General features: G+C 37.6%; 1 protein-coding gene across 1 annotated transcript in view; it reads right to left on the minus strand.

The window, feature by feature from the left end:
• Positions 1-18,619, minus strand: part of CEP290 (centrosomal protein 290) — a 94,820-nt gene that overhangs the window by 53,467 nt on the left and 22,734 nt on the right. The window contains exons 13-21 of the mRNA XM_075063469.1: positions 16,866-17,028; positions 16,021-16,121; positions 15,852-15,939; positions 15,175-15,287; positions 8,372-8,456; positions 6,949-7,091; positions 6,010-6,174; positions 3,747-3,896; positions 1,856-1,971 (exon numbers count right to left, since the gene is read on the minus strand). Of these exons, the coding sequence (XP_074919570.1) occupies positions 1,856-1,971; positions 3,747-3,896; positions 6,010-6,174; positions 6,949-7,091; positions 8,372-8,456; positions 15,175-15,287; positions 15,852-15,939; positions 16,021-16,121; positions 16,866-17,028 (1,124 nt within the window). The remainder of the gene's footprint in view (positions 1-1,855; positions 1,972-3,746; positions 3,897-6,009; positions 6,175-6,948; positions 7,092-8,371; positions 8,457-15,174; positions 15,288-15,851; positions 15,940-16,020; positions 16,122-16,865; positions 17,029-18,619) is intronic.

The following is an 18,619-nucleotide window of genomic DNA, read 5'->3' on the forward strand; positions in this document are numbered from 1 at the left end:
TGAAGATATAGAGTTTCTTTGCAGGATGACAATTTATCAACTGCAAAACATTTTGTGGAAATATCTTGGGTTCAGCAAACTTTCACTGAATCACAGTCAGGTTTCCTGGCAAGCTGATGGGTAGCTCAGGCTTCCAGGATCTGTGGCAGCTGTGCTATACAGAATGCCCAAAGGCTCAGGGCACATATGCAGGGTAGCCCTGCCGTACAAATTGGAAGCTCTGTAATAGTGGAGCTGCCTCAGAGTTACGGACCCTAGAAGGCAAGGGTTCTTGGCTCCATAATGCAGACTGTCTCAGAACTGGAGACCCCGGACTTCTAATCTCTGTGGCTCCAGAGTCCCTGCCATGGTCCTGGAACCTTAAAGATTTGTGAGGCTCATGAAGAACAGCAGCCATGGGTGCATTAGCTCAAACCAGGGCTCTCAGTAATTTCCAGGTCTCTGCTATACAGCAGAGTGCCTGGAAACTTTGGAAGCTGTGGAGCCCCAGCTTGAACCAGGGCTCTCAGGGCTTCTAGGCGACCTGCTTCATGGCAGGTGACTCCCCTGACCACGAGAGACTCCCAAGGCTGCCTCCAATTCCTTTTGGGAGATGTGGGGGAAGTTCAGGTAGTGCCTTGCAAGCAGGGGAGCCAGCTGCTCTGTTTCGCTTCAGGAAAATCTAAATAAAACAGATACTTATTTTTCCTGAAACAAAAATGCATAATTTCCTTTTCATGAAAATTTAGACATTTCTTGTTTTTGTTCCAAAACGGAATAAACGCTTTCAAAATTTCAGAATTTTCAACAGAACAGAAATTCCAAGTTTTGACCAGCTGTACTTGAATGCAACAGGGAAGGTGGGAGCACTCAATCACTATTTTATTTGCTTGACTGGAGGTAGAGAACCTAGTACGTATGCAGAAGGGGTGTGGCCAAACCTCAAGGCGCCAGGCATAAGACTATCTGCCTCTTGTATTTGCAGGAATAGAAGTGCAACCCAAATGTCACAGACTGACACCAAACAGGATCCAGAAACTGCTAGTGAAGTTAGTCAACAAACATAAATCTCCAGATAACAAAGGAAGCTCTTTTGTCTCAGAAGCTGCCCAAGTGAGCCTCCAGGCCTAATTCAATAGTGAAATATCAATCTGGGCAGCCCTCAGAACCTAGAATCCAAATTAGGAGACTCATATACATGCTTGCATCTAAATAATTTCTGCCTTAGCCCTCCGGTGGGAAAGATGCATTCTGTGGTAATCAGAAGCAGTCATCACTTAAAGAAGGAGAATTGTCCTAGGAACTGGCATTACATGAAGAGTCAAAAACACCCCTGGAACTGACATCTCCAATCTGCACTTGTGATCCCTGGATCCATAGCAATGTTTCCTTTTCCTCCTTTGTAATAACACTGAGTCCCTCAGCTCAAGATTCCCTCTGAGCTCCAATTTTTCCTACTCTTATGTCTGAAAGCAGAGAAGAGTGGAAGTGAGGCTTCCACAAATGTCAGGTACAAATGAGTTTGCGGATGCAGATTCAAGAGAAGCTTGACAGAATCACAGTTTGCAGATTTCCCTGGTGCTAAAATGATCTCTTTCATTATGAAAATTGTACAGGCTAGTTCTTGCCACAAAGCAGACAACAAAATGTGAGTGCAACACTGCTTTTCTAAAAGGTTTTTGAAGCACAGCAGCACCACGGGAAATATACAGAGGCCACCTAAAAGAAGAATGATTATTTCACACAAGTCTCCATGATGCTAATAGAAATAACAGCTTGAACACAGTGGGGAAATAATTAACATTTTCTCCTATTTAAAATATTTAAAACATAACAGCCTGACCATCTCAAAAGGAAGACCCCAAAGGATTTGTACCTTTGATATTCCTTATATAGCAAGCCTTGCTGATGGCGAATTACTGCAAATTTTCGCTTATATTCTTCTACTGCTTCTTCTAATTTCTTAAGTAATTGTTCTTTATTTTCTAGTTCCTAATGATCATTTTCAAAATAAAAATTAATGATTTAATTAACAATGTACGCTGCAAATCTGAAAGTATTCATCAAAGCCATGGTCATTCAATGGTATTCTCTAATATAGACCTTTGCGCCACTGAAATCAACGTATTGAAGAAACAGAACTTGTGTCTTTATGCTAAAACAACATATCAAAAAGTCTAAATAAAAGTAATATTTCAATATTTGTAAGTAATAAATTAACAAATAATAAATAATTTTACAGATCACAGACCAAAAAGAGTTGAGAATTACTTGACATTTTGGATTTGTCCACACAGACTACTAATGAAACTGCACACCTCACACTGCCAAATGCATTCATACTTCATAACTATACAATGTAAAAAATCTTTTCTGATACAAGCAAGCTGATCAGGGTGATGATAGGCACACATCTTACTAGCTATGTTCAGTGTGCTGTTTTTTTAAGTTCCCATGCCCCCATTTATCACCTTATCTTTCCCTTCACCCCAGCAATCAACAGTTTTAACTCAAGCATATTTAAGCCCCTCTTCTTGATATTCAGACCATTCCCTCCACACAAATGAGCAACTAACTCACATGAGACATGAAAGAAGTAAACATAAAAGACTACAAGGAGCTTTGCACAGAAGAAGTGTGTGGCAGAAGAAGGAGAGAATTAAACGAGAATAGGTGCATGGATCTCCAGACCACCATTCAGTTAAAAAAATAAATAAACAAACAGATTTCTTATAAACAACGTAACTCTTACATATTAACTTTTGTGTATTTCTTGATAAATGCCCAATCTAGAAGAAGAATAATTACAGGTTTCTAAAAAAAATGCAAAAGCTACAAAGGCCAAAACTTGTTTATGGCAGAATATACAAATATTTTCAGTTCTTATATATTTCTTCCAGATAAATGGACTCTGTCAACTTTCTGGGGAAAAAAATCTTCTAATATAATCTTGGTAAAACTACATTTATGGCATTCTGGTAATGAAGAAATTGACCCATAGCAAGCAAAGGAAGTGCCTTTCTTTATAAATTCACAGAAAAGGCCAACTTCTCACTAGCCAAATTAGGAAGATTATATCCCTCCCATTTATTTTATGCTTGAATATGGGCTCCTAACCTTCCATACTATATAAAACTGGCATGGACCTTAGAAGAGAAGAACAATAGAATAGACATATTTTGTTGATTGTCCTCTGGCTTTACAAACATTAGACTTTGGGTAAAAACTGTCCACTCTCTTCCATACATATTTTTCTCGCAAGTGTATTGTATAAAAGTCTATTTGTGATGCTGGGAATGTATAGTTGTTTAATAAACTCTTTAACATAACTCACAAAGCACATCAGGCTTAGGAGCCCAAAAATGAAAAATTCGAGTACCTCAAGCTGTCCAGGAGGAGAGGCCAATGCATAGTGAGTTTTCTTCCAGACATACTGAAATATTCCTGATTTTTGGGATCTTTAAATTGCATTTGATGACTACACTGCATATGAAACAATGCAATTCTAGGCAAGAAGTCTTCTTTGTCTTGTTGGGTACAAGAAAGGAAAGAGGGATTGGCTCTTCCCTGCAGATTGCTTTGGTGGGGTTAGAAATAAAATAATCTCTAGCCCAGAGATGTCATACAAGGAAGGTTCAGGCAACTATATTCTATTACAATAATACACATTACAGTTTTTAGGAGACTCCCCAGTTTCCACATATGATATAACAACAGATTTGGAAGGATTTACAAATACCCCTGGTTTGCAGGTTTAAATTAGTTACCTGTAAAAGATGTATTAAATATTCATTCTGAGAATTAACTATATGAGCACTTGAAGGAGTTATCCCTTCTGGACAGGTTACTGCTCTGAATACTATATTGGCACCTTCCGATTGACGTAACAAACAAACTTCATCTTTAAGTTGTGCAATCTAAAGAAAATAAATAAAGAGAATAGAAGCAGTAAGACGAAACTCCTATTATTCAGCCAAAAAATATGGATACAAAATGTAAAGGTGTCCAGTCTCAAACTGTTTTGAATTATAAACATCTCATAATTTAAGTAGTCCCAACTATTTTTTTAATGTTTTAAAGTAAATTTTTCTATTTTTAAAAATTACAATTCCACAAAAAAATTAAACACAATACTTTGAGTCAAATGGCTAAAAATGATCAAGTATCCAGAGCAGGCTCACACAGCTGCCGATCCATCTCAATTTTACTTTAGTTGTTCAAGCATATAATTTGTAAGTTATTTTTCCTTTCTTTTTACCTGCAAACATTCATATGGAGACTGAGCTAAGCCTCAGTGTCCAAAACTGCATGGCTTAGATGGCTATCCAGCACATTTATTCTAAATTTACCATGTCTTTCTTTTTTAAACTCTTCAAAGAGTTTTGGTTGACAACAATCTCTAACTACAATGCCCCAGAAAATACTGTTCTGTAATGCTACAAATATAGTAACTCCTCACTTAACGTTGTAGTTATGTTCCTGAAAAATGTGACTTTAAGTGAGACGATGTTAAGCAAATCCAATTTCCCCATAAGAATTAATGTAAATAGGGGGGCTTAGGTTCCAGGGCAGTTTCTCCTACTCTGCAAACACCAGGGGCAGGGGGCTCAACCCTCAGTCTGCCCACTCCACCCTTTCCCCCAAGCCTCCAACCTTAACCCGCCTTTTCTCCCCCACATCTCCTCCCCTTTTACTTCGCATGCGGCATCCTGGCTCCTCCCTCCTCCCTCCAAAACGCAGCAAGCCAGCTGATCGCCACCATGGGAGGCAGGGGAGGGAGGGAGGAGGCGTGTCGAGTCCTCGCTCCTCCCCCCTCCCTCCTGCCCAGGGTAATCAGCTGGCTTGCCACGTTTGGAAGGCGGGAGGGAGGGCGGAGGAGAGAGGACTTGGCGCAGGCTCCCTTCCCCTCCCCCCCGCCTCCTGCCCGAGGCAATCAGCTGACTTGCCGCTTTCGGGAGGCAGGGGAGGAAGGGGGAGCCTGTGCGTCAAGTCCTTGCTCCTCCTCTCTCTCTCCTGCCTCCAAAACGCTGCAGGCCAGCTGATTGCTGCGGGCAGGAGGCAGAGGGAGGAGGGAGGACTCGACGCGTCGCCTCCCTGCCTCCCATGGCGGCTCTGCTCCATGGGGTCTGCCAGTGGGCGGAAGATGCTGGGAGTGGAGGGCTGTAGGGAGGCTGCCAGCTGTGGAGAGAGCAGGCAGCCAAACAACGTAAGATTGGCGCATTCCACAACTTTAAATGAGTATATTCCCTAATTGATCAGCAATGTAACAATGAAACAACGTTAAGCAGAACGACTTTAAGTGAAGAGTTACTGTACTAGGAAGTCATACTGGTTCACACAGCTGTCTTAAAGGGTTCATATAGAGAGAGTATGCCTTTTTATAAAGATGTCAGTCTGAAGATATGTTTAATATTAAAATGTAATAGCCTTTGGGATATATAATATAAACATTTGGAAGCATTCACAATTCAGCTAAAATCACCAGCTATTATTTCAGTGGCAAAAAGGGAAAACATTTTAAAGTCAATTTATTCATTGAATCCCACTGTTAGCCTTGCTATTTGAGTCTCTCACATATGTAAGAAGTATAAAATGATTATTGCTCATTTTAAGAAAAATGAAACAAAAATGTTTTTGCAACTCACATTTAGCACAGCTTTCCCCAACACCTCACCTAGTAGACACAACTCCATGATGGGGCATTGGGTATTAGGATTTTTGTAAGTATGGAATAACATTTGGATAATTTGGATTTTAACTCAGTGAGAAAAAGTACATAGATTATAATCCATAAATATAGCAACAAGTATGTATGATTGTATCTCATCAATTATATCTGCAGGTTTTACGTATTTTCAAAATGTGTAAGTAAAAAATAAAGATGTGTGAGTTACAGTAAAAAAACCTAACAGCAATATCTAGTATTTAAAACAATTTTAATACAAAATATTAAGTATATTTTGCTCTATGTTATCTATGGGCCAGCAAATTATGCTATATTTTCACTGTAGAACAAATTAGAATATATACCTTTACATTAGCATTTGCTAACTGGTTAGAGAAATTTGTTGCCTCTTTTCGAGATCCTTTTAGCTCCTGCCTCAATTCTTCATTTCGCCCCGTAAGCTGGTCAACTTGAGCTTTCAAATGCAAATTAGCATCAAATATTCCTTCTGCATTCTTTGATTCGATTGCCTATCGCATTAAGAATTAATTTAGTAAACAGAAAAACAAAAAACAAACAAAAGAACGCATATACTTCTCCATATTTTCCAATAAACTGGAGCTTTCCAGTGTGCAAAAGTGGGGCTCAAAACTGCAGCCACTGTGACAGAGGGAGTACAGAGACTAATACCATCAAACTGTCATAAAGGGGAAGTGACAGACAAAAGTAGGCAAAGTCATAACTCAACCCCGACCTCGTGTCAGCTAGCAGAACTGGCTGGCTGTGCTGAGGGGAGTTCCTACAATCCAAAATGAGCATCACCAGTGCAATCCCACCAGTAAACCTAGGGAAGCATTCTGCTTTAGGTAGCCATGACTGTGAGCTTGGCACAGATCTAGCTGCTAAGTGATTAAGAAAATTAAATCTAACAGTACACTTTCAGCATGAACATCATGTCTCAAGCTAATATTTCAGTGATCTGATTCTCTACCATGATAACTCAAAGTAGATTATTACTTTTTAAAAATCATATATTTAATACAATATTATAATCTGCTTTTATGTAAAATACTACATTCTAATATACTAAATCCATATTTAAAGTATTCTGCAAGGCTTTGAAGACTGATTATTCAGTCAAGATGAATTTTACTCTCATGTGTCAATTTGATTTGTGTTTTTAAGATTTTAGGGTGTATTTTGAACATATAACAGCTAATGTTCAACACTGAAATAGTCAAAACAAAGAGACTTTTATAACTAATGTCCATCAAGCCAAATAATTCAAATGAAAGGCGGCTTACATTTACTAATCGCTCCAGACTAGGGATCATTAAGGCTGTTTCTCCTCCTTTCACACTAGGATCTTTCTGCATTTCCTTGACAGCTTGTAATATCTCTTTCATTCCTTGCTCAAGCTGCTTGTTTTCTTCTGATAATTCTCTTACTGCAATACAATAATGTATATTTCTAAAATACACCTCTACACTGATATAACGCAACCCAATATAACATGAATTCAGATATAACGCGGTAAAGCAGCGCTCTGGGGGAGCAGGACTGCGCACACCAGCGGATCAAAGCAAGCTTGATATAATGTGGTTTCACCTATAACACAGTAAGATTTTTTGGCTCCTGAGGACAGTATTATATCAGGGTAGAGGTGTATATTTCTAAAATATTTTAATATACTCTGGAAAAATACAAGTTCATCTTGGTTTCTGTTAGTCTGATATACAATAAAAATGGCTTATCTTAATCAAGGAAATACCCACGTACTTACAGAGTTCAGAGACTTCAGATTTCTATGCACAAGTCGTAAACGCGTCATTTTGATTCCCCAACCCCTTGTTTACTAATGATCTAATCCAGCAAAGCACATAAGCACATGCCTAACTTTAAGCAAATGGGTTGTACCCCTGTCTTCAATGGAACATTCATGGGTTTAAAGTTAGGTGTGTGCTTAAGTTCTGTGCTGGATTGGATGTAAGCAACTTGTTATTTTAATACCATATATTAAAATAAATAAAATATGTTCCATATAGTGCCACTGATGTAAACCTTTAAGTTTAAAATCAGAAATATGTACCACACAATCGAAACTCTTTTAAAGAAGATATATGAAAGTTTAAAGTATTTATTGAAGTTTTAAAGAAATGAGAGACCTTGGTCAATTAAATTCCATTGTCATCATTTTGTAGCTTATCAGGAACAACCCTCAATCTACATTTCAGAGTTTAAAGGTATTAGGTCATAAAAGCCTCTCTCTCTCTCTCTCTCTCTCTCTCTCTCTCTCTCTGTGCACACATATATATACCCATATATTTACACACACACAGTGCCTTTCCTGCATTCTGAAAAACACCAACTGAAAAACACCTCTACCCTGATATTGCATGACCCGATATAAGACGAATTCAGATATAACGCAGTAAAGCAGTGCTCCAGAGGGGTGGGGCTGCGCACTCCAGCGGATTAAAGCAAGTTTGATATAACACGGGTTCACCTATAATGCTGTAAGATTTTTTGGCTCCCAAGGACAGCGTTATATCAGGGTAGAGATGTAAACTGTAAACTTAAAATATTAAAGGAAAAATTAGATTTGCAAGCATAAAAAAATAAAGCAGGAGAATATTAGCCCTTTAAAAATTATACATAAAAATCTGACTACCAGCAGCTATTTATAAATTTAACCATGGCCTATACTAACAAAGAATTACAGCTTACATTTGGATTGAAATTTGGCTATGGCAGTCCTGTTCCGTTCCAAATCTTTCTCTCTCTCATTTAATTCTTTTGCAAGGTATTCATTCTATCAGGAAAAAAAAAAAAAAGAACGAAAGAAAGAACGAAAGAAAGAAAGAGAAAAAATCTTAAAAACTGGATTTTCAAGATATAAGTATTCTAGTACTAAAAGACTCTAAATCTTAAGAACATACAATTGAGTAATGGCTGTTAAATAAAACTAGATTCCTGAAGAAATATTAAATCATACATATCTGACAGTACAATTATATTATAAGAAAACAGTAAAAGAAACAGTGTCATCTGCACAACAACAAAACCAGTAAAAAAAAAAATATTAAAGCTATAAATAACGTTTATGCAAGCATTTAAAGTTTCCTCTCTTCATAAATATCCTATGAAAGCTTTGCTCTACCTGCACTGCCTGGCCTCTGTATATCTCAAGCTTGAGTTCTGCATTTCTATATAATGTGTTCTTGGCCAACAAATCCCTGGATATCTGCTCATTCTAGAGGAACAATGAATAATTAGCAAATGATTTGATTTCCATTTATGTATGTTACCTTTCCAAGATCTTTTCTGTGATATGAATAAAGAAAAAACTTTTACATTTTAGCAGTAAATTAAATGAATTATATTATTTGTTTTACAATTTTGTTAACCATTACTTAAAAACGACCTGTTGGAGCAAAGCATAAGAGACAATAGTCTAAAAGACTGACATACAGACATACGAGTCCCATTTATCAATTATGGATATCAAAAAGAAGAATAGTTTGATAAACCTAGAGAATACCTCTCATAGTTTTAACTCATTTAAGTTAGTAATGGGAAAGAACTCTTTCATTAACTTGTTCATTCCTGTGTTAATGATGTTCCCCATGTCATATTCTCCAGGGCTTCTTTCAGTCCAATTTTTAAAAAGATTCATGCAACAAAGACTCCACTACTTCCTTTGGAAGATTATTTCAGCATTCTAATATAGAGTTTCCCAAATTTTTCATATTGTAGACTTCATGTCATGAACGACACCCATACGATTCATGATCAAGTGGATTACCTCCCCTTCCACTGGAAATCCAATAAAATCTCTTTGAGAAGTACAGCAATTGCTTACACCGACAACTAATGTTAGGAAACTATTTAGTGCATTGAAAAATAAATACAACTTTGCATATGTGACCAACTAGCTCCTTTATGAATCACTGGAAAGCATTCCATATACCACCATCGAGGAACCACTAATCTAACAGATTTCACCACTTGAAATCTTTTCCTAACATTAAATCTACAGTTTCTTTGCCACTAGATGAAGAGATGGGAGAGAAAAGTTATTGAAAGCCAACTCAGAAACTTCTCACTAGCTGGAGGATGACTGAAAGAAAGGAATCTTTCATCTCCTTAATACGTTGGTTCTTTTCCTTGCCTATCCTTGTTGGTAGCACAAGCTTCAGAAGCTACTTCTCCCCTATGCCTTGCATTGGCTAAAGCGGTGGCATCCTTTGACAGAGGACGCTGCTCTGATATTCCGCCAATCACAAACTCATAGAAATGTAGGACTGGAAGGGACCTCAAGAGGTCATCAAGTCCAGCTCTCTGCACATAGGACCAAGTAAATTTAGACTATCCCTTCCTTTCTTGACTAAACATGCCTAGTTTTTTAACCTTTCCTCATAGGTCAGGTTTTCTAAACCTTGTATCACTTTTGTTGTTCTCCTCTGGACTCTCTCCAATTTCTTCACATCTTCCCTAAATTGTGGCACCCAGAATTGGACACAGTACTAGCTGAGGTCTTATAAGTACCGAGTAGAGCAGGGCAGGGCAATTACCTCCCATGTCTTACATAAGATACTCCGTTAATACATCCCAAAATAATATTAGCTTTGTTAGCAACTGCATCATTATTGATGTATATTCAGTTTGTGATCCTCTATAACCATCTGGTCATTTTCAGCAGTACTACCACTTAGCCAGTTATCCCCCATTTTGTTTTGCATTTGATTTTTTCCTTCCTAGGTGAAGCACTTCACACTTGTCTTTACTGAATTTCATCTTGTTGATTTCAGATCAATTCTCCAGTTCCTCAAGATCCTTTTGAATTCTAATCCTGTCCTCCAAAGGGCTTGCAACCCCTCCCAACTTGGTGTCATCTGGAAATTTTATAAGCATATTCTTATCTCCATTATCCCAGTCAGTAATGAAAATATTGAACAGTGTCTCTCACAGGACTGACCCCTATTGGACCCCACTAGATACATCCTCACAGTTTGACAGTGAATCATTGATAACTATTTGAATATAGTCTTGCAACCAGTTATGAAACTATCTTATAGTAATTTCATATAGACCACATTTCCCTAGCTTGCTTATGAGACTATCAAATGGGACTGTGTCAAAATAGTTGGTAAAATCAAGATATAGCAGTAAACAAATAAGTCTATCAAAGAAGGAAATTAGGTTGTTTTTTGTTCTTGACAAATCCATGCCAACAATTCCTTATAAGCCTATTATCCTCTATGGAGTGTTAATGTAGCAGTGTTAGTTCCAGAATATTAGAGCGACAAGGTGAGAGAGGTAATATCTTTTAATGAACCAACTTCTGTTGCTGAGAGATACAAGCTTTTGGTTTACACAGAGCTTGTCTTCAAGTCTGGGAATGATACTCAAAATATAACAGCTAAATACAAGATTGAACAGATAGTTTATAGAATAAATCGTTAGTGGTTTTGATATATACCTTAACACATTCAAAACTGTGTTCACCAGACAAGGAAATTTCACAAGAGAAGTGGATCTCATCATGGAATGGGCCACCCAAATACTCTGAGAGAATCTGATTCAATACAGAAATAAACCCCCCTCTGACTGCACAGCCCTGGTTGTCACCTACCACCTCACTCTGGAACCCATGCAAGGCATCATCAAACAACTGCAACTCATACTCAGTGGGGACCCCACCCTGAAAAAAAAAATTTCCTGTCCTTCAAACAGCCCCACAGCCTTTCCAAGCTCATCATCAGAAGCAAGCTTCCTAGAGACCAGGACACACCAACTCAAAGTAGCATCACACCCTGCCACAACACCACATGCAAAACCTGCAGACATATCTCCACTGCTACAATGATCAACACTCTCCACAACACACCTTTCCAGACCCATGTATCCTACATACACCCATCACAACATGTAGCGTACCTCATCCAGTGGGTGAAACCAGACAATAACTAGACTCTCCAATGAACTGAAACAGGAAAATAATAAAAGATCAGAAACATTGTATCACCTATGTGTGAACACTTTTCACAAAGCAATCACTCTATTGCTGACCTATGAGACCTCATCCTCAAAGGAAATTGCACAGCACTTTCAAAAAACAAGCCTGGGAGCTTAAATTCATAACCTTGGTTGACACTAAAAATCACAGTCTTAATAAAGACACTGGATTTATGGCATTCTGTAACCCACTAACCCCCACCCCATTTGTCCTATTACTACAAGGGTATTAACGGGCCACTTCACTTTGAATGGCTCCTTAGAATGTGTGCTAATTACTTATGCTAAACTAGCTGTTCAATCTTGTATTTAGCTAGGATACTCTAAGGCATTGCCTACACTGCCACTTTACAGTGCTGAAACTTTCCCGCTCAGGGGTTTGAAAAAACACCCCGCTGCAGAGCACTCCAAGTTTCAGGCTGTAAAGTGGCAGTGTAGACAGCACTGTTAGCTACTCCCCTCATGGGGGAGGTTTTTTTTTTGTTTTTGTTTTGTTTTTTACAGATACTGCGACTACACACAGCCACGTTAAAGCGCTGCTGCAGCAGTGCTTTAATGTTGCTGGTGAAGACATACTCTTAGTGCCCTTCCCAGACTCAAGGAAAAGCTCTGTATAGCTCAAAAGCTTGTCTCTCATCAACAGAAGTTGGTCCAATAAAAGATACTACCTCACCCACCCTGTCTCTCTGTTATTCTGTAGGTGCTTACAAATTGATTGTTTAATAATTTGCTCCAGCATTTTTCCAGGTATTTAGGTTGACTGATCTATAATTCCCCAGGTCCTCTTTTGTTTCCCTTTTTAAAAATAGGTACTATGTTAGCCCTTCTCTAGTCCTCTGGGACCTCACACATCCTCCATGAGTTCTCAAAGGTAATTGCTAATGGTTTTAAGGGTGCTTCAGCTAGTTCCTTACATACCCAAGAATGAAATTCATCAGGCCCTAATAACTTGTATATCCCTAACTTCTCTAAATATTATTTAACCTGTTCTTTCCCTATTTTGGCTTGTGTTCCTTCCTCCATGTTGTTAACATTAATTGTGTTGAATATTTGGTCACCATTAACCTTTCTTAGTGAAGACTGAAGCAAAATAAGCATTAAACACTGTAACCTTCCTGATGTCATGAGTTATTACCTCTCCTTCCCTGCTAAGTAGAGAACCTACACTTTCCTTTGTCTTTCTGTTGCTCCTTACATATTTAAAAAACCTCTTCTTATGGCCTTTTATATCCCTTGCTAGGTGTAACACATTCTATGCCTTAGCCTTTCTGATTTTGTTCCTATATGCTTGTACTATACTTCTGTACTCCCCCTTAGCAATTCATTAATGTTTCCACTAATATCAGAGAGCAGCACTGTCTCAGCCCCCACCTCATTCAGATAAGGGCTATAAATTACCGAGTTTATCTAAATGTAAACTAATTAACAAGTGACTCACCTCATGCCATAGGCACCGGCTTCCTTCAGGCTCCAGGGGTGCTCAGTTCCCCTACCCATCCACCAACTAGTCCCCTCCCCCCAAGCCTCCACCCCCACCTCACCTCTTCCCACCCCACTATACCTCCATCCACCTCTTTCTGCCCAATTCTGCTCCCTCCCTCAAGCATGTCCCATTCCCCCTCCTCCTCCTCACTCCCAGCACCTCCTGCACACCATGGAACAGCTGATCGCAGAGGGCGGGAGGCACTGGGAGGGAGGGGAAGGAGTTAATCAGTGGGGCCACAAGTGGACAGGAGATGTTGGGGAGGTGGTGGGGAGCTGGCCACTGGTAGATGCTAAGCACCCACTAATTTCCGTGGGTGCACCAACCCTGGAGCCAGTACCTATGGCTCATGCTACTGTGGCCTGTTGCTTAACTGAAACTGAAACATAAGAATGAAGAGAACACTACAGTCACGAGGGAATCTGAAAGGTAAGATTGGAAGGGGGATAAGTTAAACAAGGGTTTGTTTTGGTTTTTTGCAAAACACAAAACTGACCGCAGAACTAAAAATCTCTCTAATCTTGTTTTACATTTAAAAAAAAAAACAAAAAAACCCACCTCTTTTGTATTTTTGATGTCTACGTATTGGCTAAGAAGTAGATGTGATCCTGGTGGCTTTATATTTAAGGAACTTTCTATGTTTTATTACCGACACCTCAAATGTGCTGGAATGGAACTGTCTTATATATGTTAATGAAGTTGAAACACAGAAAATAAAAAGTGTACATTGTCTGTTATTTGTTACTGAGTATATTTTCTGAATAATTACAAAAGATAAACTTACAGATATGATGGAGAAGCCTCACCTGCGATCTAAGAAAAAATAATTCACTCCTCAACTGCCCTATGAGATTTTCGACTGGATCTGCCTGACATACGTATTCTGATGGTCCACCTTCAAGTCCACTTTTTAAAATTTCTGCCTGCAATGATTCTGGAAAGGCTCTCTGTTCTTTGCTGACGTCATGAAAATCAGTTAAGAAATCAGAATACTTTATTTGAGAATAGTCCTGTTCATCTTTCAGCTTCACTACTTGTGATTTATAGGGTGTTACTGGCTGTCCAAGAATAGACTGACAAAAAATGGCAGATTTTTGACTAAGAGACAGCCCTCCCTGGAAATCTTCAGAAAATGTTTGGTCTGAACCAGAGCATATTGCTGTTTGTTTCTGAAAAGATGCTTTTTCCCCATAATTTTCACCGTTCTGTCCTTGAATCTGCTGGCTTTTGGAATCCTTTTGCATTATTTGTGCAGCAGAAAATGCACATGGATAGTCTGATTTTAAGCCTTTTGATAGCTGTCTATTAGTTGCATAGTCTGTTGTCCCTAGTGTCTCTGTAGATTGTAATCCTGATGATCTGTAAAGTTCTTTTATAGTAAAAGTTTCTGAATTATGGCCATCATCTTTTAGCTGCATCTGTGACAGGTGTCTAGAATCTAACTGGACAAAAATATTTCCACTTTTTTCTGACTGATTTAGATTACGAAGTACACCAGAAATTCTTCTTGATAGATTTCCCAAAGCCCTGGTATTTTCAGATATATCCTTTTCAGATTTTAACAAACTAAATGATGCTCCTCTAACTGAAAGTATGTTTTTCATTTCCATGTTATATGAACAGTTATCCTGTATTCATAGAAAAGTAAACAATGCTTATTATTGTTACATCAGTATGTAAAGACAATTCATTTAAGATTAGGAGTACTTGTGGCACCTTAGAGCATAAGCTCAAGATGTTCCTACTGTATTTTCCCACTGCATGCATCCGATGAAGTGGGTTTTAGCCCACGAAAGCTTATGCTCAAATAAATTTGTTAGTCTCTAAGGTGCCACAAGTACCCCTCGTTCTTTTTGCTGATACAGCCTAACACGGCTGTCATTTAGGATTATTTCTTTAGATAGCTACACTAATAATTAATAACTATATGGAAGTCTAAAAACTATATACTAAGACCCTAACAGTTCCTGTTTTAGGGCCCAACTCATACAGAAAAAATACAATACACACTAACATATCATGACTCTACCTTTGCTTTAACTTCATCAACAGTAACTGTGCTCATGAAGTCTGATTTCTCCTTTTTTGTCTTCAGATCTTCAGTAAAGCTATCAATCAGCTGCAGGTCATCTGCATCCAATCCTAATTACCAATACATGTATGAATAACAAATTATTATGAATGAATTTATCATTGACAACAAAATGAAATGTTCCAGACAGTGGGCTACTTTCTGGTCCCTGTTCTGTGATGCAAAGGAGTCATAAAGTTGCTCCTGGTAGGCAGCTGATGAGTCCCCTGGGGTGGAGGTACTTCTGGCTGGTGTAGAATTGGCAGAGCCAGCTCTTTGCAACATCTCTGTTACAAACATTTGGCTGAAGAGAGAGGGAGGGTGCGGCTGGAATGTTTTGCACTCTGACAACACTTCAGATGCCATTACAAGCCAGCACAAGCTAGAACATATATGAGGCTGGAGAATTAGTGAAATACAAAGTCACTCCATCCCTTTCCTTCAAATACACCAACTTGAACTCTGGTGCAGCTGAAGATCTGGGCCACTATCTATATTCAGATTCAAAACATATAGATAAATTAGCAAGTGCGGCACCTTGTCAAGTCATCCCAAATAAATCTACACAGAACCACTTTCAGTGGCTGGTCTGAAAACTGACAAAATCTAAATAAACAGCCATGATTCTTTCCTACCTAACATTGCCGCTCTTTTTCCTTTCTCCTGAGCCAGTTTACGAATCTGTTGTTTCAGTGCAACTCTTTCTTCTTCCAGTCTTTCAATCTGCACATTAATTAAATATTAATATTTATTTCTGTTCAGTTTCATTTTACAAAATATGCATAAACACAGTTTATCACTTGCCTCTTTTAAAAGGACTTGGTTTTCAGCTCTGTACTGCTGCTGTTTTAGTGCCTTGCTGTTTTTAAATTCAGATAAATCTATCATAGTCTTTGGATCAAGACCTGAAACAAAATCCATGCTGTGTAATTATTCATTAGTTAGAAAAAATAATTTTAACTTTACAAACCATTAACATATAACCCATTTAAATAAGAATACTTCGATAAATATTCAAGTATGATTACAAATAATTATACAGAAAACCAGTAAGGGCACTTATTTTCTTCATATATAACAGCTCTTCCATGCCTAATATAATCTGGAAAAGGGACAATATTAGTTGACTTACCCATAACTAAAAGTAATATACTTCAGGTAGCAATTTATCTTTTGCTATAAAAGAGCCTAAACAGACTAACTTATGTTTGTTCTTTCTACATTTTTCAATCAATATTATGACAGATAACACTATATTTTCTTTACAAATATCATAGTGTTAGAATGTACTATGCTGGATGAGCCATTCTGGAATTAGGAAAAGTTAGATAGCATCATGGAACTAAAAATGCAGGTTGCAAACACTACTTCTTCTTGTTCTTCTGGAGGGAAGTGTGGGGAGCAGGGGGAGAGAGAAATGTAGCTCTTTCAAGAGCAGCTTCGTGACCACATTTGTTCATGAACAATCCTACAGCTAATAATTTCTTCCTAATAAATAAAGAAATAAATTCATCACTTCATTTTTAGTAAGACAAATAAAATAATTTACACACACTGTATTACAATAAGGTAAGATATTTGCATAAATATAACATTATTTGAACTCTATGGCACAGTGAAATCTTTGTAAAATTTCATAAGTGACATACCTAAGCGTTCCCTGAGGTCTTCATTTTCATCAAGAAAATCATTGATTTTAAGTCCAAGTTTGTTCACTTCCTTAATCAATCCTTCAGTCTCATGATCTCTTATTTTAATCTGCTTTTTTAAATCTTTTATTTCAGCAATAGCATCTTCCAAACCATATATCCCCTGAAATAGTCCCGAAGGTGAATTTAAAAGGATTTCGTAAATTGTCCAAACATTATACTAAAATTAAAGACTCATGACAGGCAAGAAGAAGGTTATGAGTAAATGGAGGGATTCTTTTGAAAGAACATTACAGGATTAAGTTGAAGTAATCCACCCCCTTGAAAGGCCTGATCCAAAGTTCATTGAAGAGCAAGTATAATAATTTTTCTGATCATGGAAAATAGCACTTTGTAATTAGAATAGAAGTCTTAATTTACAATACCTTATGTCTCTCTCTTTTTTAAAATTTTGATCAAAATTGGCACATGACAAGTGTTTGTAAGTAGTGTCACCATGACAATGCATGTAGTTTTACTGAATTCCAGCATACCTTTGTCAAAGACCATACATACAGATTTTACATAATGTCCTTGGGTCCAGATATCTTCCTTTGGAAATCTGAAGTGTCCTTTTTTTTATTTTATCAATGAAAATATAAGGGTTCTTTAATAATTAAAAAAGTTTGCTTATGACATATTGCTATTCCAAACAGTGTTTGCAGTGAAAAGTTGAATGAGTATAAACACAATCAAAGGTGTTTTGGCTCAAAGTAAACATTAACCATTCTTGTTCAATGTTTCACAATAAACTTATTCAGAACATTGAGTTATTTGAAAAAATCCACTACCTCTGAGAAATACACACGCCTCTCTGCTGAGTCTGAAGTAGTGATACCAGCGCACATTTTAAAAACGTACTTTTGCATGAATATTCTGCAACCCTAAAAAATGTTGCCATAAAAAGGTCCTTTTTTTATTTTGAAAATATGGTAAACAAAAACCTTTTGTTGCATTGTCAAACAGAATTGTCATGTGATCACCCTTTCACAAGTATAGCTAAAAAAAAAAACTTAAAGCTTATCACTGATAATCAGACATCATCCAACAATGTGACGTTTACTATTTAACAAACAATACTTCAATGCAATGGAAAGGAACTGCATCTTTTTCTTTACCCTGAGATGTATATGTGTAACATGCACATGCTAAGTCCCTGATCCTGCAATGAGCACCACACCGTACATAGATCTCTGCAAAGAATCATGGCCCAAATTTGCAGAATATTTTAGGAACGTAAAAATTTACAGCACAGTTAGGATCAGGAAAGTGATTATCTAAAAATGGCATCTTTTCATTCCTCTTACTTCTCTGACAAACATTTTTTTACTTGGTGCTGCCAGTAATTTTCAGAAGTGCTTTTCCCACTGTTTGCAAGATGGAGTTCTGTTACTAGCTTAACTGTTGACCCTTCAAAAGCTCCTCATCTTGGCTATCCATCTTCTGTTGTCTCAAGACAACTATTCTGAATGCTCAAATAGAAGTTTCCTATACTTTGCCAAATATAGCTTAACTCAAGACTCAATTCACTCATCTACCATTTACAACAAGATCAAGGAATGCATAAGAATGAGAGAAAAAACAACATGGGAAGTTGTTAATTTGACATTTGTTTTTGTTTTATTTTTCAGCTAGAACATAGTAAATGGGAAAACTGCAAACAAAAAAAAGATCTGTTGAAGATATAGTCAAAAACTGCTCTTTTCATTTTATCA

This window comes from Chelonoidis abingdonii, chromosome 1, assembly GCF_003597395.2.
Source record: "Chelonoidis abingdonii isolate Lonesome George chromosome 1, CheloAbing_2.0, whole genome shotgun sequence".
In the NCBI taxonomy this organism is placed as follows: Eukaryota; Metazoa; Chordata; order Testudines; family Testudinidae; genus Chelonoidis; species Chelonoidis abingdonii.